Source organism: Tenrec ecaudatus, chromosome 10 (assembly GCF_050624435.1).
Source record: "Tenrec ecaudatus isolate mTenEca1 chromosome 10, mTenEca1.hap1, whole genome shotgun sequence".
NCBI classification, from domain to species: domain Eukaryota; kingdom Metazoa; phylum Chordata; class Mammalia; order Afrosoricida; family Tenrecidae; genus Tenrec; species Tenrec ecaudatus.
The window spans coordinates 46,462,848-46,479,730 of NC_134539.1; the positions used below are offsets into that span (position 1 = coordinate 46,462,848).

At 46.5% G+C, this 16,883-nt stretch overlaps 1 protein-coding gene across 2 annotated transcripts in view; it reads right to left on the reverse strand.

The window, feature by feature from the left end:
- Positions 1-7,439: 7,439 nt before the first annotated feature.
- Positions 7,440-16,883, reverse strand: part of EPB41L4B (erythrocyte membrane protein band 4.1 like 4B) — a 155,024-nt gene continuing 145,580 nt past the window's right edge. For both annotated transcript variants that reach the window (XM_075559012.1, XM_075559013.1), the window contains 2 exons: positions 11,940-12,085; positions 7,440-7,509 (listed from right to left, as the gene is read on the reverse strand). In XM_075559012.1, the coding sequence (XP_075415127.1) occupies positions 7,440-7,509; positions 11,940-12,085 (216 nt within the window). The remainder of the gene's footprint in view (positions 7,510-11,939; positions 12,086-16,883) is intronic.

The window sequence follows — 16,883 nt, forward strand, 5'->3', positions numbered from 1 at the left end:
GATTGTCAAGGAAGACCTCATGGTACAGATAGGAAAACTGGGGTGCTTAGCGCCAGAGGAGAAACTAAAGCTCAGTTCTTGGGGCTGGAGACCTAGATAGGTGATGCGTTGAGCAGCTATCCACAAAAAACAGTGGTTTGAACCAATCTAGCCACCCGTCACAAGTGAGGCGATGAGGCTGAAGATGTCAAGTTTTGGAAACCCAAAGGGGCAGTTTTACTCTGTCCTTATAGGATCGTTGTGAATGCAAACTCGCCTGATGGCAGTGAGGGGGCTTTGTTTGATTTGGTTTGGGGTAGGGGGTGCGTTTGAATTATCGGGAGAGGTGGCCATATAACCTGCCCCTTTAAACCAGGCTCTGGTTTATCCTGTTTCCTTGCAGCGCACACACACAGGCAGGCTCATACTCCTATCTAAATGGCCTTGCTGAATTCTCAGCTTTGCCAACCATAGCTTGGAATCCATTTCTGACTGTTTACTCAGCCGGCCGCTCAGTCGCCCAAGCACTGAGTGCAAGCCAGGGCCCAGGCTTCGCTTCTGATAGCGGGAGTTGGCGTGACCACCCATCCAAGCTGCTAATTTCCATTCGAGACATGAACACAATTCCTTTCGCACTCGTATTGCACAAGCGCCGGTCTCGCCTCTTTCTCTTTCATTTCATTGCAAAGACAAAGAAAAAAGTGAGAGAAGCAACAAAACAAAGTTAGACCCAGATGTCAGACTTGCCTGGGTTGAAATCAGCAACCTGCCACGACCAGCACTGGCACTCCACAATGGCAGTGAAGATGAGATAAAATGAACAAGTAGGGTCAGTCAGGTTCGGTGGTATTAATGACAGGAGCAACTACAAAATACTAATATTTAAAAGGGGCTTCATGACTTCAACTTTTGTAGGCTTGGATAGCTGGCCATGACAGATAAGTACAAAATAACTGCACTGTCATGAGTCAATGCTGACTCATTGTGACAACCCCCCCCCCCCCCATGGGTCTCCGGGAATGTAACTGTTTACAGGGAGTAGAAAGCTCAGTCTTTCACCCTTGGAGCTGCAGGTGGTTTCGAACTGCTGATCATGTAGATCACAGCTCAACACATAACCACTACAGTGCCATGGCTCCAAACCTTGGCAGATTCTACTGTCAAAATAGGGTGAAGCGTTAGAAGGGCGACTCAGCCTTTGGGGGTTTGCTGCTGGGTGTCAGCAACAGACAGTGGAGTTTAAACTTGTGACTCCTCACAAGTAAATCAAGGTGCTGTCAATGAAATCATTAGTGGGTATCGTGAGATGCCACAATATCCCAGCTGTTGGCAGAAACCAATCTGACCTATCGTTGGGAAAAGATAGACTTTGATAACTCAAACTATACAACAGAGACTTCTCCCAAACAGCTTTGCTTTGCATTATCCCCGGATACATACCATTGCAAAACGAAAAAACAAAAAACAATGATGCTTCAGTCCTATTCAAATAAAGTTTAATCCTTCAGAAAGTAAAAGTATAACAAACAAAACCCCTCTTCCTTAAAAAATGGAGATGACTGTTCATCAGGAGAGCATTGGATTTCTGATTTCAGGGTTGCTGTTTGGGCTGTGGATGCACACCGCCACCTGTCATTTTCTCGGACCCTGCCTTTATTTGGTTACTTCAATTAAAGGTGACGGATGGTGTCACACAGATGGCAAATGAACACTAGGACATTCTCTTCCCTGGAAATGCCGACACCTCTTCACCTCCCCCGACATCTCACACCCCCAAATCCACTGCCATCAAGTCGATTCAAACCCTTAGCGCCCCTAGATAAGGTTTCCAGGTTATACATCTTTATGGGCACATACAGCTCTGTTTTTCTTCTGGGGAGCAGCTACTGACTTTGAACTTGCAGTCCAAATCTAGCTCACCTGGCCACGAGGGGTCCTCTCCCATCAATAGGTCTGATGAAGGGGTGGTGTGTTCTGTTCTTGTTTTCCTCCTCCGGCTGTCACAGGCTGGGGCGAGCGTTTTCAACCACAGCCGAAATGAGGTTCTGCAGGTACAATGTGGATTTCGAAGACTTACCCATGAGGGAGGACATGGGGCCCATGAATTCCTAAGGGTCACAGGTGGACTTCTGGGGTGGTACGAGGCCTCTCCGAAGGTGCTGTGATGTGCATTTATTTAGGGAGTCAACCTATAGTCACTCCAAGTCAGGGTGCCTCTCCAGCAGGATTTGTCACCGAAGGGGTACCAGTTCCCTACAGACTTGCCTGCATGCATTTCATGATGGTCTCTCCCGTCTTGGAAGTTGCCTTTGGGTGTGCTCATTATTGTTTTCCTACAAGCTTTATGCCCTGAAACGACTAGAGGGAGACCCCCCCCCTCAGCACGTGTTCCCATCTTAGTTCTATCCCAGGCTTTGCAGAGACCCGCTGCTCCCCACCAGTGTGAGCCCACCCAGTGGTCAAGAAATACCATGGTGAGGTAGTTAGTTTATTGTGCCAACATGATAAACACATGCGGGTTAATTGAAGGGCAGAGGGATAAATGACTCAGTGAGCCTCGCCTTTCTAGTTCTCGGGTATCTTACTTTCTGATGATCGGACCAGGGTGCAGCTGCCTTAGCCAGTTCCCTGCTTCAGATGACAAGGCTCACTTCCTGCAGGACATCCCTGAGGAGAAGCCACATGTACCTACCCTGATGCAGCCCTGGGTGTTGGAGCGGCCATGTGGAACCCCTGCCAGCGCTGAGATGCTTACACACTTGTTGATTCGGCTTTCCTCTTGCAGTCGGCATCATTGCGTGTGTTTCAGGAGGTGGAGGAGGACTTTGTGGATTGGTGTTGGACATATGGGTTAATGTTGCATTTGTGGGCTTGGGCAGCACTGGGTTAGGATGTTTTCTTGATGTGCACTTACCCTTTATATAAAACTCTTATACACGAGTTTCTGTGGATTTGTTTCTCTAAAGTACCCAGACTAACACACATCATTTCCTCTTCTGCACATGTTTTCTAGGAAAGAAGTTCCTCTGAACAATCAGAGACCACCAGCTGAACAAGAATTGGCTATTCAAACAAGTAACTTTGGAGGTTAATTTGGATTTAATTTTATTTTCATTAAAAAAGAAAAGCGCATCAAGTCTTGATGCAAAGGGCTTAAGTGGAGAGCAAATGCTTTGAAAATGATGAGGGCAAAGAATGTACAGATGTGCTTTATACAATTGATGTATGTATATGTATGGATTGTGATGAGTTGTATGAGTCCCTAATAAATTGTAAAAAAAAAAAAAAAGTGCTTTTATTTTCTCTTCTCTTCAAAGCAGGGCTTCTTATCAGTTCATTTCAGGTCAACCCACTGCTGAAAGTGGTCATTTTGATCCATCAGACTACATTTTAACAAGAATTTTCACAGAATTCACATTTCTAACCTGGGGATTTTGCAAAAATGTAGACCCAGATTCAGTGGTTTTGGGGTGGAAAGGCAAATTCTCAGCCTTTTGGGGTTGAATCAGACCGAACTGGTTAGCCACTGCATTTCAAAGTCCTTTCTCTAAAACGAAACAAACCAACTTCTTTCCCTTACGAGCTGCATTCTATCAAATCGCCGTGTCGCCTTGATATCTGACCGGCAGCAGAGCTGCTCTTGCTTTGGACTGCCTCGCCTACGTGTCTTTTCGCTGCAGATTTCTGAAAAATAAGAGCTGTGATCTGGGAAGATCCTCACAAAGATATGCTCTTATAGAGCTGTCGTATGACCCAATAATTCCACTCCTAGATATATAGAAATGGAAACCCATGCCCACACAAAGACTTCCACATAAACGTTCACAGTAACATTACTCATAACAGCCCCAAAGTGGAAATATCCATCAGCTGATGAAAGGACAGGATGACTGGTATATCCACACCATGGGATACGTTCAGATAAAAGTAAACGTAGCATTGCTCCATGCTCCATGGATGAGCCTGGGAGATAGTACGCCAAGAGAAAGCGAACACAAACGATTACATATTGAATGATTCCACTTAGATGGAAGGAATCAAGGGCAGACAGCAGCTTTGTAGTTGTCAGGGGCTGAGAGAGGGGCCAATTGTGAGTGATTGCTAATTGATAGGGCGTTTCTTTCTGGGGTGATGAAAATGTTCTAGAATTAGACTGTGGTGATGTTTGCACAACACTTTGAAATGGTTGAAATGATGAATTATACCACAATTTAAAATATAAAGGCTATCCAGTTGGAAATGGTTAGATAAAGATAAAGATGATACCAGAGACCCCCTGCACTATTTTGGGAAATGAAATTCCAAGTGCATCCAGATACGATCTTGTTTTAAAATTTTCCCAAGAACATCCTATTCAGTATAAATACTCACTGCCATCAAGTCCATGGATACGCCGCTGTGGGTTTCCCCAGACGGTGACTCTTTACAGGAGTAGAAATCCTATCCTTCTTCTGTGGAGTGGATGGCAGTTTCAAACTGAAGACCTTGCGGTTGGCAGCCCAACACAAACCTAGGGGTTGCAGCATTCTCAGGCCGCTGGCAGTAACCACGCATGCCCACTAGGAGTCTGAGGCCCGCCACCCTTTGGAACTTTGCTCTGGACCGATTATGTCAGTTAACTGCCAACACAAGTGTGTGTGCCCAGTGACCTGCACCCTGCTTTTGGATTGGTTTTTAAGTACATAGAAAATGTGATTCTACCAATTCATTTTAGACATGCCAAATCTCCATCTCTGCTCTCCCCACCCACCGCTCCCCACCATTGCACAATTCCATCTCCGCTGGCCACAATGCCAAGCACCCACCAGACACCAGACATTGAAAATAGTCAAATAACCAGGACAACTGCTGAAACAATGGAATCCTCTCAATTTTACTGGTTTGAGTTCAGCTGCCAAAGGTACTGGGTTTTTACAAAAAACAAACAAACCCAGCCAGCTTGTATAGTGCTCGGACTTCCAGTGACATCAACCTTCTAAAACGTTGAGAACCCGGGGGGTGGGGGGGTGTAGGGCGGTGGGGAATAAGCAGGAGGCTTGAGACCTCCAGAAAACAGCAGCCCAAACGCCCATGCATCCGTCCTCAGAAGCAAAGCAAACCTGACACGTGGGGGATACTTGCGTTCCTGGCTTCCTCAAGAAATCTTCAGCTTCGCCCTAGAGGTTTCCCTCCGAGAGCAGGAGACGAGGGAGGGGGCCCTCCGGAAGCGGCTCGGGAGAGGAAGCTGTTGGAGCAGCCAGATCGGACAGGAGCATGTTTTGCATGGAGTGTACGAGAGAAATCACAGCCAAAGCTGTTTCCAAATACAGCTGGGGGCGTGTCCTTGGGATCAGCAGTCCCAAACACTACAATAGCCCCATGACCTCACCGATGGAACACACGGCAGCAAAGCCATCGGCGAGAAGAGCATTCCCAGACTGTGAAAGGCAAAGCCCGGGCCGACACATTTTGACAGCTCCCTGCACCCCTGCATGCTACCAAAGGGGCTGAGGCTTGTAATGCTGACCGTGACTCATCCAGGAAAGGTCACATCCTCTCCAGTGCACGTTGTTTGCTAAGGCAGGGGAGTGCGTACCACATCTTAGAAAGATTTCTTTAAAAAACAAAACAAAACAAAACCCAACCGAAATAAATCAAAAACTGTCAAATTGTCAAGAGTCAGCACTTAAAGGGGTTAATCTTCAGTTATCAGAATATCTGCATACGTACCTCATTTTACAATAGTAGTAAATGAGGCATTACTTTTAAATATATATAATCATTAGTATCAAATTATTGGCACCATTCAGTTTTAAGGATAGGGACAGGAGAGCAAACTATACAGTACAACATAAAAATACAATTCTGATACAAATGTACAAGATCATTTCCACTTAACAAGTGGTCATAAGAAATGGATAGACATTTTACATACAAGGAGCTACAGCTGGTAAATCATCACATGGAAACATGTTCAGCCTGGCTAGCGATTAAAGAAACAAAACAACCTCTCAAAAACAATTGAGCACACCTATTACACTAGCAAAAATAAATTAAAAATGGCAAAACCCAATACTGGCAGAGTTACTGGTACATAGAAATGCGTATACATTGCTGGTGGCATTATAAACTGCTGAGGGGATTCAAGCATTCAGAAGGGATGGGGGTTGAACTAGATGACCTTGAAGGTCCTCCCAATCCAGAGGTTGGCTCTTTCTAGAGAACATTCTGGCAATATGAAACAATAGCTACAAAATAATCCATGCTCTTATAACCAACCCCTCTCTGGAGATATTCTCAAAGAAATAATCCAAAAAAAGAAGAAACGTATTTTCTTATAAAGGCATTCATAGCAGCACTATTTGTTAGAGTGAAAATTCGGATAGATCTCAGATATCCAACAGTGAGGTTAACCATGACACATGGCTAGAAAGATGCTTAAGCCGACGAGAGCAGGACCTGTGTTGATAGGCAGACAGACGCGTTAGGTGGGGAAGCACAACAAAACCACGGGTGCACGCTAATCAGAGTACGTGGAAGCATGTGCACATCCGTCTGGAGAAAGCTCGGGAAAGAATTTGGAGGGATCGTTTGTGGCCAAGGGGTACCTTTTTCTTGCAAAGTTGTTCAAACGCGTAATAAAAATTTAAAAACACATTTCTTGAAATTATATAAAAAGAGCAAAATTTCTTCTGTCTAAGGTTTGATCAACAGGACATGAATTGATCAACTTGAGGCGTTTATTGTAATTTTCCTCTATGGGACACCCAAGTGAGTCACTTTGAGGTGGAATCATCTTAACCTTGTATGGATTTTCAGACAATGCAAATCTATAATTTCCTACTGTGGACTTAATGAAAATTTCTGTTTATCCCACTACGTCCACACGTTAAATTATATTGAGGTTAAACTGAAGTACTCTCCGTTGTGGGAATACACACTTTCTCTTTTTTTTACTTCATCTATTCAGGTCTGAATAAAAATGAATGTTAGGACTTTATAAGACAGATGTAGTCATCAGTGTAAATGGAAAAAAAATCAGCAGTAAAGAATTAGTTTTTTTCTCTCATTAAAAATGACTCTTTAACAGTCAGTCAAAGCTTGGTGCAAGTTTCAATCATACAAAATCACATGGGTGAGATCCCCGGCAAAGGATTTCTGCGCCATATTAACCCCTGTGGTTATTAACATATGTACACGGGCATTTCCTAAAAGGAAACCCCATTTTCTCATCTTTTTAATCCTCGACTTAGCAAATCCTGCCTCAACTACACTGAGTAGTAGAAAAACTCTAATCCTCAGGAGAAAGGAAACTACTTTGCCAATAAGAACCGAGCCAGAAGTCGGCTGTCCCTGTCCCTGGAGATGGAGCGCACAGTGCACGCAGCCCGTGGACGCTGTGCCCGAGGAGCGCACACAGCCCGAAGAACGAAGACGGACAGAAGGCACCAGGCCATCCTGCAGGCGACACAGGGAGAATTTCACAGTTCGGTCATCAGCAGTCTTTTCATCATTTTTTCTCTCTCCAGTTCCTGCCGGAGCGTCTCCGCACTAAGATAGTATGACATAAAGGACAGGATTTGGTTACAGTCATGAACTGAAGAAAAAGCAAACAAGCACAAATCATGGATTGCACTGTCTAATGGAGAACATTAAAGCACGGGGCCAGAACCAGTCTTTTTATTTGGAAAATTCATCGACTTCATTTGGATGAGTTGGTACAATGACAGAGAGGAGATGGAGAGGGCGCAGGCCCACGTATTTGTTGGTAAAAAGAGAAAAAAAAAAGATCAAAAGCCTGCATTTTTTTAAGTCTCAGGGCTGTGATACCCTCCAGGCTGTATGGTCAGTTGAATTACTTGTCACTGAGTGGATTCTCACGCATGGTGATCTCGTGCTTGTTGGAGTCTATGGGGTCTCCTAGGGTAGCATCCGTGGCGGATATTCTGGTCGTAGATTGACAGATCTTTCTTTCATGGTACCGCTCATGAAAAAGAAACAAAACAAAGCCAAACTCCCTGCCATGGAGTCAGAGCAGACTCAGTGACCCAAAGTGGGTTTCCCAAGTTGCCACTGTTCCCAAGAGTAGAATGCCCGGTCTTTCTCCTGCGGAGCAGCTGGGGTTTCAAACTGCCGACCATCACAACTTCCGACGTCTCAGAGGGGCTCACGAGCCCTTTACCTACCGAGCGGCTCTCTCTGTCCACTCTGAATGTATTGTGAGCACATCACCCAGATCACCAGCAAGGGCTTCCCATACTGAGGCTCGTACTCAACAGAATGGGGATGGAGAGTAAAGTCACTACCTGGAGTTTTCTGTTTATGAGATACGTTCACGGCCATCAACCTACCAAATAGCCTACTCTCTGCAGAATACATTGCTAAAAAGGCCACAACAAGCAGGACATACATTATCGAATGTCTACAACACTCGTGCGTTTTTGGTTCTGAGAATGAAGTTCTGTTGTTATTCCCATTTCACAGATGAGGAAACTGAGGTTTAGGGAGGCCAAGTCACTTGCTCAAGGCAGGAAGTGTTAGAACAAAACCTGGATTTCAGGCTGTCGGCCTCCAGTGGTGAGGACGGCCCAGAAAACAGACCCTTGGTAGGTGATGGTTGAAGGAGAGAGGCCCTACGTTTTGATGTTTATCAAAGAGAGCGTGTGAGGGGCCTTTGGCTGTGTTTTGCTGTATCTGTAGCAGTCAGTACAGTGAATGAGCTGTTGGATTCTTGAGGTGGCAGCAGCCTCAACTCTCTTTGACCCTTGTCTGGAGTGTAGACAAGGCAGAAAAACGTAGACAAAAAAGTTGAGCTTGCTTTGATCAGCTTTCTTCCCAGATCACTCACAAAATCCTCCTTCACAGGGTAGAATCCCGGGCCAGCCAACAATGATGGGGCCTCAAAATCTTAGCACTACATGTGGTAGTTACGTAATCACGTGTCAATTTGAGGGTTAAGAGGGTAGGGGCGGAGTCTAGCTTTCAATCAAGATATAGCCAATGAGGTCTCTGTGTGGGCATGGCCTTTTCCTGAGGATTGGGGAACTCCTGTTTTTCCTGCTTGGAGGTGGGAAACATGCTCTCTCAGCTCACTCCCTGCGAGACATCCCTGTGGAGAAGACATATAGAGAGAGGCTGATGGAGCCAGACCTCTGGAGTCGGAGAAGCCACGCGGAGAGCCCTAACAGTGCGGAGATACTTACAATGCCACGGATCCACAGGACTTGCTACCCACTGTCCTGTGTGTGGTCTTCCTGCATTCGGAGTCATTGCATGTGCTTCGTGAGTCTGAAGAGGACTTTATAGATTGGTATCGGACATAGGGGCTAATATCAGACTTAAGGACTTGATCTGGACTGGGCTGGGGTGTTTTCTCAATATTCAATTGCTCTTGTATATAAAGCTCTTTCTTATACACATATATGTGTCTTCCTGAATTTGTTTCTCTAGTCTACCCTGACTAACACACTACATTAACCACAGATTAGGAAAAAATATTTGCAAAGTGTTATTTTAACAAAGTACTAGTGTTCCAAATATATGAAGACTTCTCGCAATGTAATATTAAAAAGGACAAAATAAACAGTGAAGAAACGGGCAGTGAAGTTGAACAAATGATTTTGTGTATCCAAAGAGGATACCCCAAAGGCCATAAACACATGGCAAGATGCTTTGCATCGTGAGTAGTCAGGGAAATGCAATTCAAAGCCATCATGAGATAACTGTTAGCAATCACTAAACCCCCAAATCTAAACCCATTGCTGTGAAGTTGATTCTGATTCAGTGACCAACCCTCCTTCCCGCTCGTGTTACGGAGTAGAACTGCTCCACAGGGTATAGTTAGCTGCAATCTTTCACCACACTTACTTAATCTGTATGCTAAACAAACTTTACCCACGAACCCGTACCATTTAAAGAACACGGCATCAGAATTAGAGGAAGACGCATTAGCAACCTACACCTTGCAGATGACACAGCCTTGCTTGCTGACCGTGAGAAAAACCCGAAGCACTTACTGATGAAAAGACTACAGACTTCAGTCTGGATTACAGTTCAATGTAAAGAAAACAAAAATCCTCACAATTGAGCCAATAGACACCATCATGATAAATGGAGAAGAAATGAAATTATCCAGGATTTAATTTTACTTGGATCCCTATTCAATGCTCATGGATTCAGCAGTCAAGAAATCCAAGGAGTTATTGCATTGGACACATCTGCTGCAAAAGACACCTTTAAAGCGCTGAAGAGCAAAGACGACATCTTGGGAAGAATTACGCTGCATCACGCACGAGGCTTGGTATTTTCATCTGCCTCGTGGGAATGTGGAAGTTGGACAATGAAGAACTGCTGAAGAACATGATGCCGACGGACTGTCAGAAGAATTAACAGACCTGTTTGGGAAGACATATGGCCAGACTGCTCCTTTCAAATGATGATGACAAGATTTTTGATGATGAAACGTGTTAGGAAGAGGTCCTTGGGGAAAGACATCGTGCTTGGTAAAGCAGCGATTCAGCAAAACAGAGGGAGAACATCAACCAGATGGGCTGAGCCAGTGGCTGCAACAACAGGAAACAATTGGCTCAACCATTGGAAACACTGCTCAGATGGCACAGGACAGGTCACAGTTTCATTCTGTCGCACATGAGGTCACTATGAGTCAGAATCAACACAAGGGGACCCATCGAGAACAGCCACAGGCTTTACTGAAACAGAGAGGTCTTTCGCCTATAGTACTGCAGGGTGAACTTGAACTGCCAACTGTTAGGTTGTCGAGGGTAAACCATTTCTGCCATCCAGGGACCTTCACCTTCATTAGAATAACTAAAGTAAAAAGGCAGGCAATAATAGTGTCAATGAGAATGTGAAGGAATCAGAGTTCTGATACATTGCTCGTCAGATTGAAAAAATGGTACAGCTTCTTTGGAAAACTATTTGGTAGTTCGTCAGAATGCTGACAGACCCATTGGGGTCCTATCTGTTGTAACACATTGACTCTAAAAGGGTGGAGTAGAACTCCCACAAATGCTTCCAGGGCTGAAATCTTCATGGAAGCAGACTGCTACATCTTTATCCCACTAAGAGACTGGTGGGTTCAAACCACTGACCTTTCAGTTAACAGCCAATCGATTAACCCCTGTGCTACCAGGCCTCCTGAGAGGTACCATAGGTCCCAGTAATACCACTTTAAGTTACATGTAAGGAAATTGAGAACACCTGACTACACCGAAACTTGTACAGGAATGGTCACAGAAGCATTATTCATAACAGTCAATTAATGGTAGCAACCTACTTGACCACCAATGGGTGGATGATGAGACGAAATGTGGGCGATCCATATAATACAATGGTATGTAGCCACCCACAAGGAGGGAGGCACTGAACTGACCCATGCTACAACATGGGTGAACCTTGGAAATCTTACGCTAAGTGAAAGAAGTCTAACACGGACGGCCACCCTGTTGTATGGTTTTAATCATAGGAAACATCCAGATTAAGAAGATCTAGAGAGACAGAAAGTACATTAGTGGTTTGCAGTGCTCGAGGAGATGGATGGAGGCTGTGGATGCAACAATGGGCTCCAACATAATTGTGATGCTGTCGCAGGACCGGGCAGTCTTTTCTCCTATTGCACACAGGGTCACTGTGTGTCAGAGACTGGCACGTGAAGACAGGGCACGGCGAAAGAACCTAAGAACAGGGCATGGGGGGTGGGGGACGGATGCTGATGGGTGTGGGTATTTGTAGGGGGGCACCAGACGTTCTAAAACTCGGTTGTGGTGCTGGTTTCCCAAGAGCACTACAAAACAGGCTTGGATACTTCAAATGGTTGAGTCGTATGGTACGCGAATCATATTCCCATCTCAACAAAGCTGTTTGTTTTGTTTTTAAAGCATTTTACCATGAAACTACAAGCAGCATGTGTCCCCCAGAGCAAAACTACCCAGGACACAGGTGACGGTGGCGCTCCGACGCACCTGGCTGCCAGAGACACCGGCTTCCGGGTGGTGTAGACGGTCTGCACGGTGGACACGGTCTCAGTCAAAGGCCTCAGGGCCGCAGCTGGCATCAGCGGCGAAGACTGCCCAGGGCAGCTCTGCAGTTTACTCTCTCGAAAGTCGGGCTGCAGGACAATGAGAAGCAAGGATGGTCATCTCCCCTTGGGTCCCATCTTCACTCTGTCACCCGCTCCCTGAGCCTCACCATCTAGTTGCTGTTGGGTTTTCATCGCACCTTAAGCAACTGACCATTTACTTAAGTGACTTTCTCCGTGCTGGCGCGATGCTAAGCACTTGACATGCATTACCTGTAGACAGCTGGTTAAGGCGCCCGCCCTGTCTCATCACACCTTAGACATCATGGCTGGTAGGATGGACCATTTCTGCACAGTTCATCCAAACTTGACCCCCCCCCGCCCCCCGCCACCATGATAAGCATTGTGATGTGGGACATGCTAATGAGCAATGAGATACGCATCTTAGAACGGATTTTCTGGGAAGGAAAAGTGAGGCTGAGAGAAGCGGTCTGGCTAGGTCACACAGGAAGTGTTTGGAAGTAAGATTCAGAACCAGAGGTAGCTGACCCCATCGCTGGTATGCTCCTTACTGCTGCAGTGGTTCTCACAGTAGTCTGGCAGTAGCTGAATGGACATTATCTTGAAACTTGGAAACAATGCCAATCCTCACACTCTGGAACCTCCAGACTGCCATCAAGCAGCCTGTGTTATAAGGGGGCCCACCAAGTGGTCCTGATGCTTGAAGACCTGGAGTATCCTACCTCATCCAGGGAGGATCATTTATCACTGATTTAATGTGGCTGTCAGAGCAAGACACGCTGGTTTCCTTGACATCGGAAATGAAGAAGCTATCTAGAAGTAGATAAATGAAAAAAAATTCCTAATATCTTATTTTCAGGTTAATATATTTCCTTGTGGTATTTTTCCTGTGTTTGGTTTTTGCTTGTTTACACCACTTTGATAACACCGACTATGTTTGCTTACTACAGTTTAAATATATATATATATATATATAATGAAACATGCCAATTTAACAATTTTGACATGCATGGTCCAGAAACATGGATTATACTCATCTTGTTAGGCAACCATTCTAGCGATACATTTTCTAACTTGATTTTTCACACTAATTCCTAGGCCCAAACTCAAAAGAATTTATCACATAACTTTTTTTTTAACTTTTTAATGTGAATTGGAGGAAGGTTTATAGAGAAAATTAATTTTCCATCCAACAATTCATACACATATTGTGCCCATGCCATCGATTGCAACCCTCACAAAGTAACACACTTCTCCCACCCCTTCCCCATGCTTTCCAATTCCCTTCCTGCCCTCCGAACTTCGTCATCGCCAAAAGCTGTCCTTTGGATTTCAAATGGCTGGTTACTCTGAGGAGTGCATACCTCCCTAGAATTTTTCTTCAACGTGTGGACCTCTCAGTTCTCTGATTGACACTTGACCCAGGAAGGTGCGTTGAGACCTGAAGGGTGACACAGGGCCATGGCCTCGGGGCTTCTATCAGTCTCTATCCAACCAGCAAGCCTGCTTATTTTATTTTGGGCATTGTTCCACATTTTTCTCTCACTCTATCCAGGAACTTGTACCATAGTCCATTTCAGAGTGGTCCGTAAGGCTAGTTGGGCACCATCTAGTCCTTCTGGTCTCAGGGTTGTGGCTCGCGTGATCCATTACTTCTTTGGACTAATTGTTTCCATGAGTCTTTGATTTTCTCCCTTCTTCTTCTCTCAAGGCAGGGATAGCTTCTGAAAGAAGGAGGCCTGATCATCAAATGAACAGAATCTCCTTTGGGATTATACAGATGTGCCTCCTCTCCTAGGAACCTCAGAAAATCAGCAAAAACCCCCAATGCAATCCTATTCAGTACAAGTGCCTCTGGCTTGAGGAGTAAGGCGGCAAAGGCTATCGCTGAGGATCGGAGCCCTGAAAGGTTACCGCTGAGTCCTAAGGCCCTGTTTGTGTTTTGCATCTAAAGGAAGAACTGATCTGGCCTGCGATGGAACCATGCCAAGGAATTAACCGTAAGAACAGGTGAGCAAATTTTGTTTGCCAAATGTTGGACCGTGAATGGTAGCTATAGCAACCAGGTGTGCTGTCCACCATTCATTCTGGTTTCCAGGTGCTTGGGAGGATTGATCATTCTAAGCCCTTTGAAGCTCAGAGTGGCCAGGTGTCTCACTTGCATCAATTGCTCGTGGACCGAGAGGCTATGTTTCCCCCACTGTTGAAAGCTTTAAGAGCCAGGTTGTCACCTCTTTTCATTTTTCTCTGCCATTGTGACTATAAATGACCCCCGTGGTGGCTGTTTCATTGGCCTGGATATCAGAAAGAGGGCAATCCTGAGCAGAACCCTCTGCCCCACCCAGGGCATGAAGCACGGGCAGGGACTTAAACTTGTCATGTTAAAGCGTGACCTAGCCCACCCTGCCTGGCACAGGAGCTGCAGTGAACAGTTCTTCTGCTGCTTCGGTCAAGTACAGGGCGATTAGACTAATAAATGCCATTTTCTGTTCCTTCTGGAAAAAGAGGGACACTTACTCTGATGATGAAAAGTCAATGCTAGGTCAGAGTGCTTGGCCCTTCACATGAATCAAGGCGGTGGCACCCAACTGTACTGGCAGATACTGTGTATTTCACTGCTCTGTACTTAAAGTGGTTATCACACACACACACACACACACACACACACGTTCCCCTTATGAATGATCTTCAGGAAGCAGAAAACAATTACCAGTATTATTAAATCTCAACCTTTAACGTATCTGTTGAATGCATGAATGAATGAATAAACACTCCCTGGATCAAACTAGATAAGAGGTCAGCTTAGGATGCAAGAATATTGGACCAGAGCAATGTAGGGGCTCTCGTTTTAAAAGCTGAACATCCAGCACAGACTCAGTTAGTGGTCCTAAGTCTCAGGATCAGACGAGGAGGCCTGGTGAAAACAGGCCCCAAGGTGAACGCTGGACCAACAGCCAGACCAGCTTTGTGCACAATGAGCTCTCCAGAGCTGTTGAACTACCCCAACAGCTGGGGCCAGGGCGGGTCTGGAGGCCATGGAGAAGCGAAGCCTGTGTCCAATCAAGCGTCTTCACCTTGGTGGAAAAGAGAGAACTTGACACCCGTGGGCAAGAAAGTTAGGAGGCCAGAGCCCATGAGTTTAACTAGAGATGCCATCCAGCAGCAATCAATTCCCATATCTGTCATCTCGACGCTGGTCCTCTCAGCTGAGTTCCATTAGCCAGCTAGCCCACCGCGCATTCGTTGTCTCCCCTGGGACATGTTCAGCGCTTCCTAATCCACCATGACCTTATTAGTCCTCTCGGTGTCGTCTTCTTTCAAGTTTCCTTGTCTCAGCGACTTTGAAGTTCTCATAATCAGAAATCTAGATGGCTTCCACATCCCACCAATTTCCTCGCTAACCTCCCACATACATCCTCCTCCGTGGCACCTCTCTCCTTTAACGCCACCATCAGAACCACGCTGAGTGAGGTCCTCTGCCTCGCTCCTTCTGTCTCTTCTTACCTTCGATTGCTAGCTAATGCTCTTTAATCCACTCTGGCCTGAACCCAGGCCCCCACTGCGACCACAGGCATTTACCCTGGCTCTCACTACCCTGCTAGAAACCTCTCAAAGGCTTCCTGTCACTCTTGGGATAAAATTCAGAATCCCTAATCTGGTTCTGTCCCTGCCTGACTGTCTCCTGCCTGCCTCTCCTCCCTCTTCCCATACCCAGGCCCTGGTGCTCTCTAGGCAACCAGTCACAGTGGCCTTCCTTGGCGTTTATTGAATGTGTGACGACCCCTGCTGCCCCGCCGGACTCTGGTTCATGCGGAGCCCTCTGCCTGCTTCACTGCCCGGAAGCCACTCTTGCCCATTTCTGAAGAGTCTCAGCGTGGTTTCTGACATTGGCTTCCGGCTCCATCATGGCCCCCAGCTTCCAGGAAGGGCTCCCGGTGGCTTTGCAGCAATGCCAGGGCTGGGCAGGAGGCCAGTGTGGTCCACCATGGCCAACTGAGGGAAATGAGGCCGCAGTGCAGCTGGGGAAGCTATGTCCAGCAAAACTGCGGGAGCCAGGATGGTTCGCGGGGCGGTGGCATTTAGCATCCTGGCCCGGCCCCAGTCAACTCTACCCTGTGCATCTGAATAGGCTGGAAGCAGCTCAGGACCCCGGGAATGGATTGATCTAGGAACCTGGTTTCCCCTATGCCTGAAGAACTGGACACCTCCTCACCTCTCTGTGAATGCTCTGAAGTGGAACTCAGCCATGGCCCCTCCCCTTCCACTGCTCTGTGTGGTTTCAGGGAGGGGCTCTCTCCCCGGGGCGGGAGACTGCACTTGAGTATGTCTATGTCACCTCTCAGGTCACTTCCAGATCTCCCCGACAGGCTGGAACCTCTAAGAGGAGAGCCTCTGGGGTCCCAGAGATTTGTGGATTGCAAACTATGGTCCCTGAGATGGTGAGAGGAAGGAGGAAGGGACCCTGGCTCCCCTTGGGTGCTCCCCACAGCAGCTCCTAGTGAGCGGCACCCAAAGAAAAGGTACCCAGCAGAAAAACCGCTGGAGAGACAGCCAAACCCCAGATCTTGCAGACGAGGAAACTGTGACATTGAAATATTCAAAGACTTTTCAACATTTGGCTGAGTCGAAGCTGCTCAGAGGTGAGGCACTGGTTGTCATGACAACCTGGTCTCTCCAGCACCTCGCCCTGCAGCGCCAGCCTGGGAAGCATTGATGGTGATTGGCCTTTGTGGGCTGCTCTGTGGTTGCTAAAACCAAGCCAGCTGCCATGGGGCGGTGCCAACTCCCACTAATGAGGACGTCGTGAGCCCTCAGTCACGGCTTTGAGGGCCGTGATCTTTCAGAAGAGCTCCAGCTTTTCTCCCCA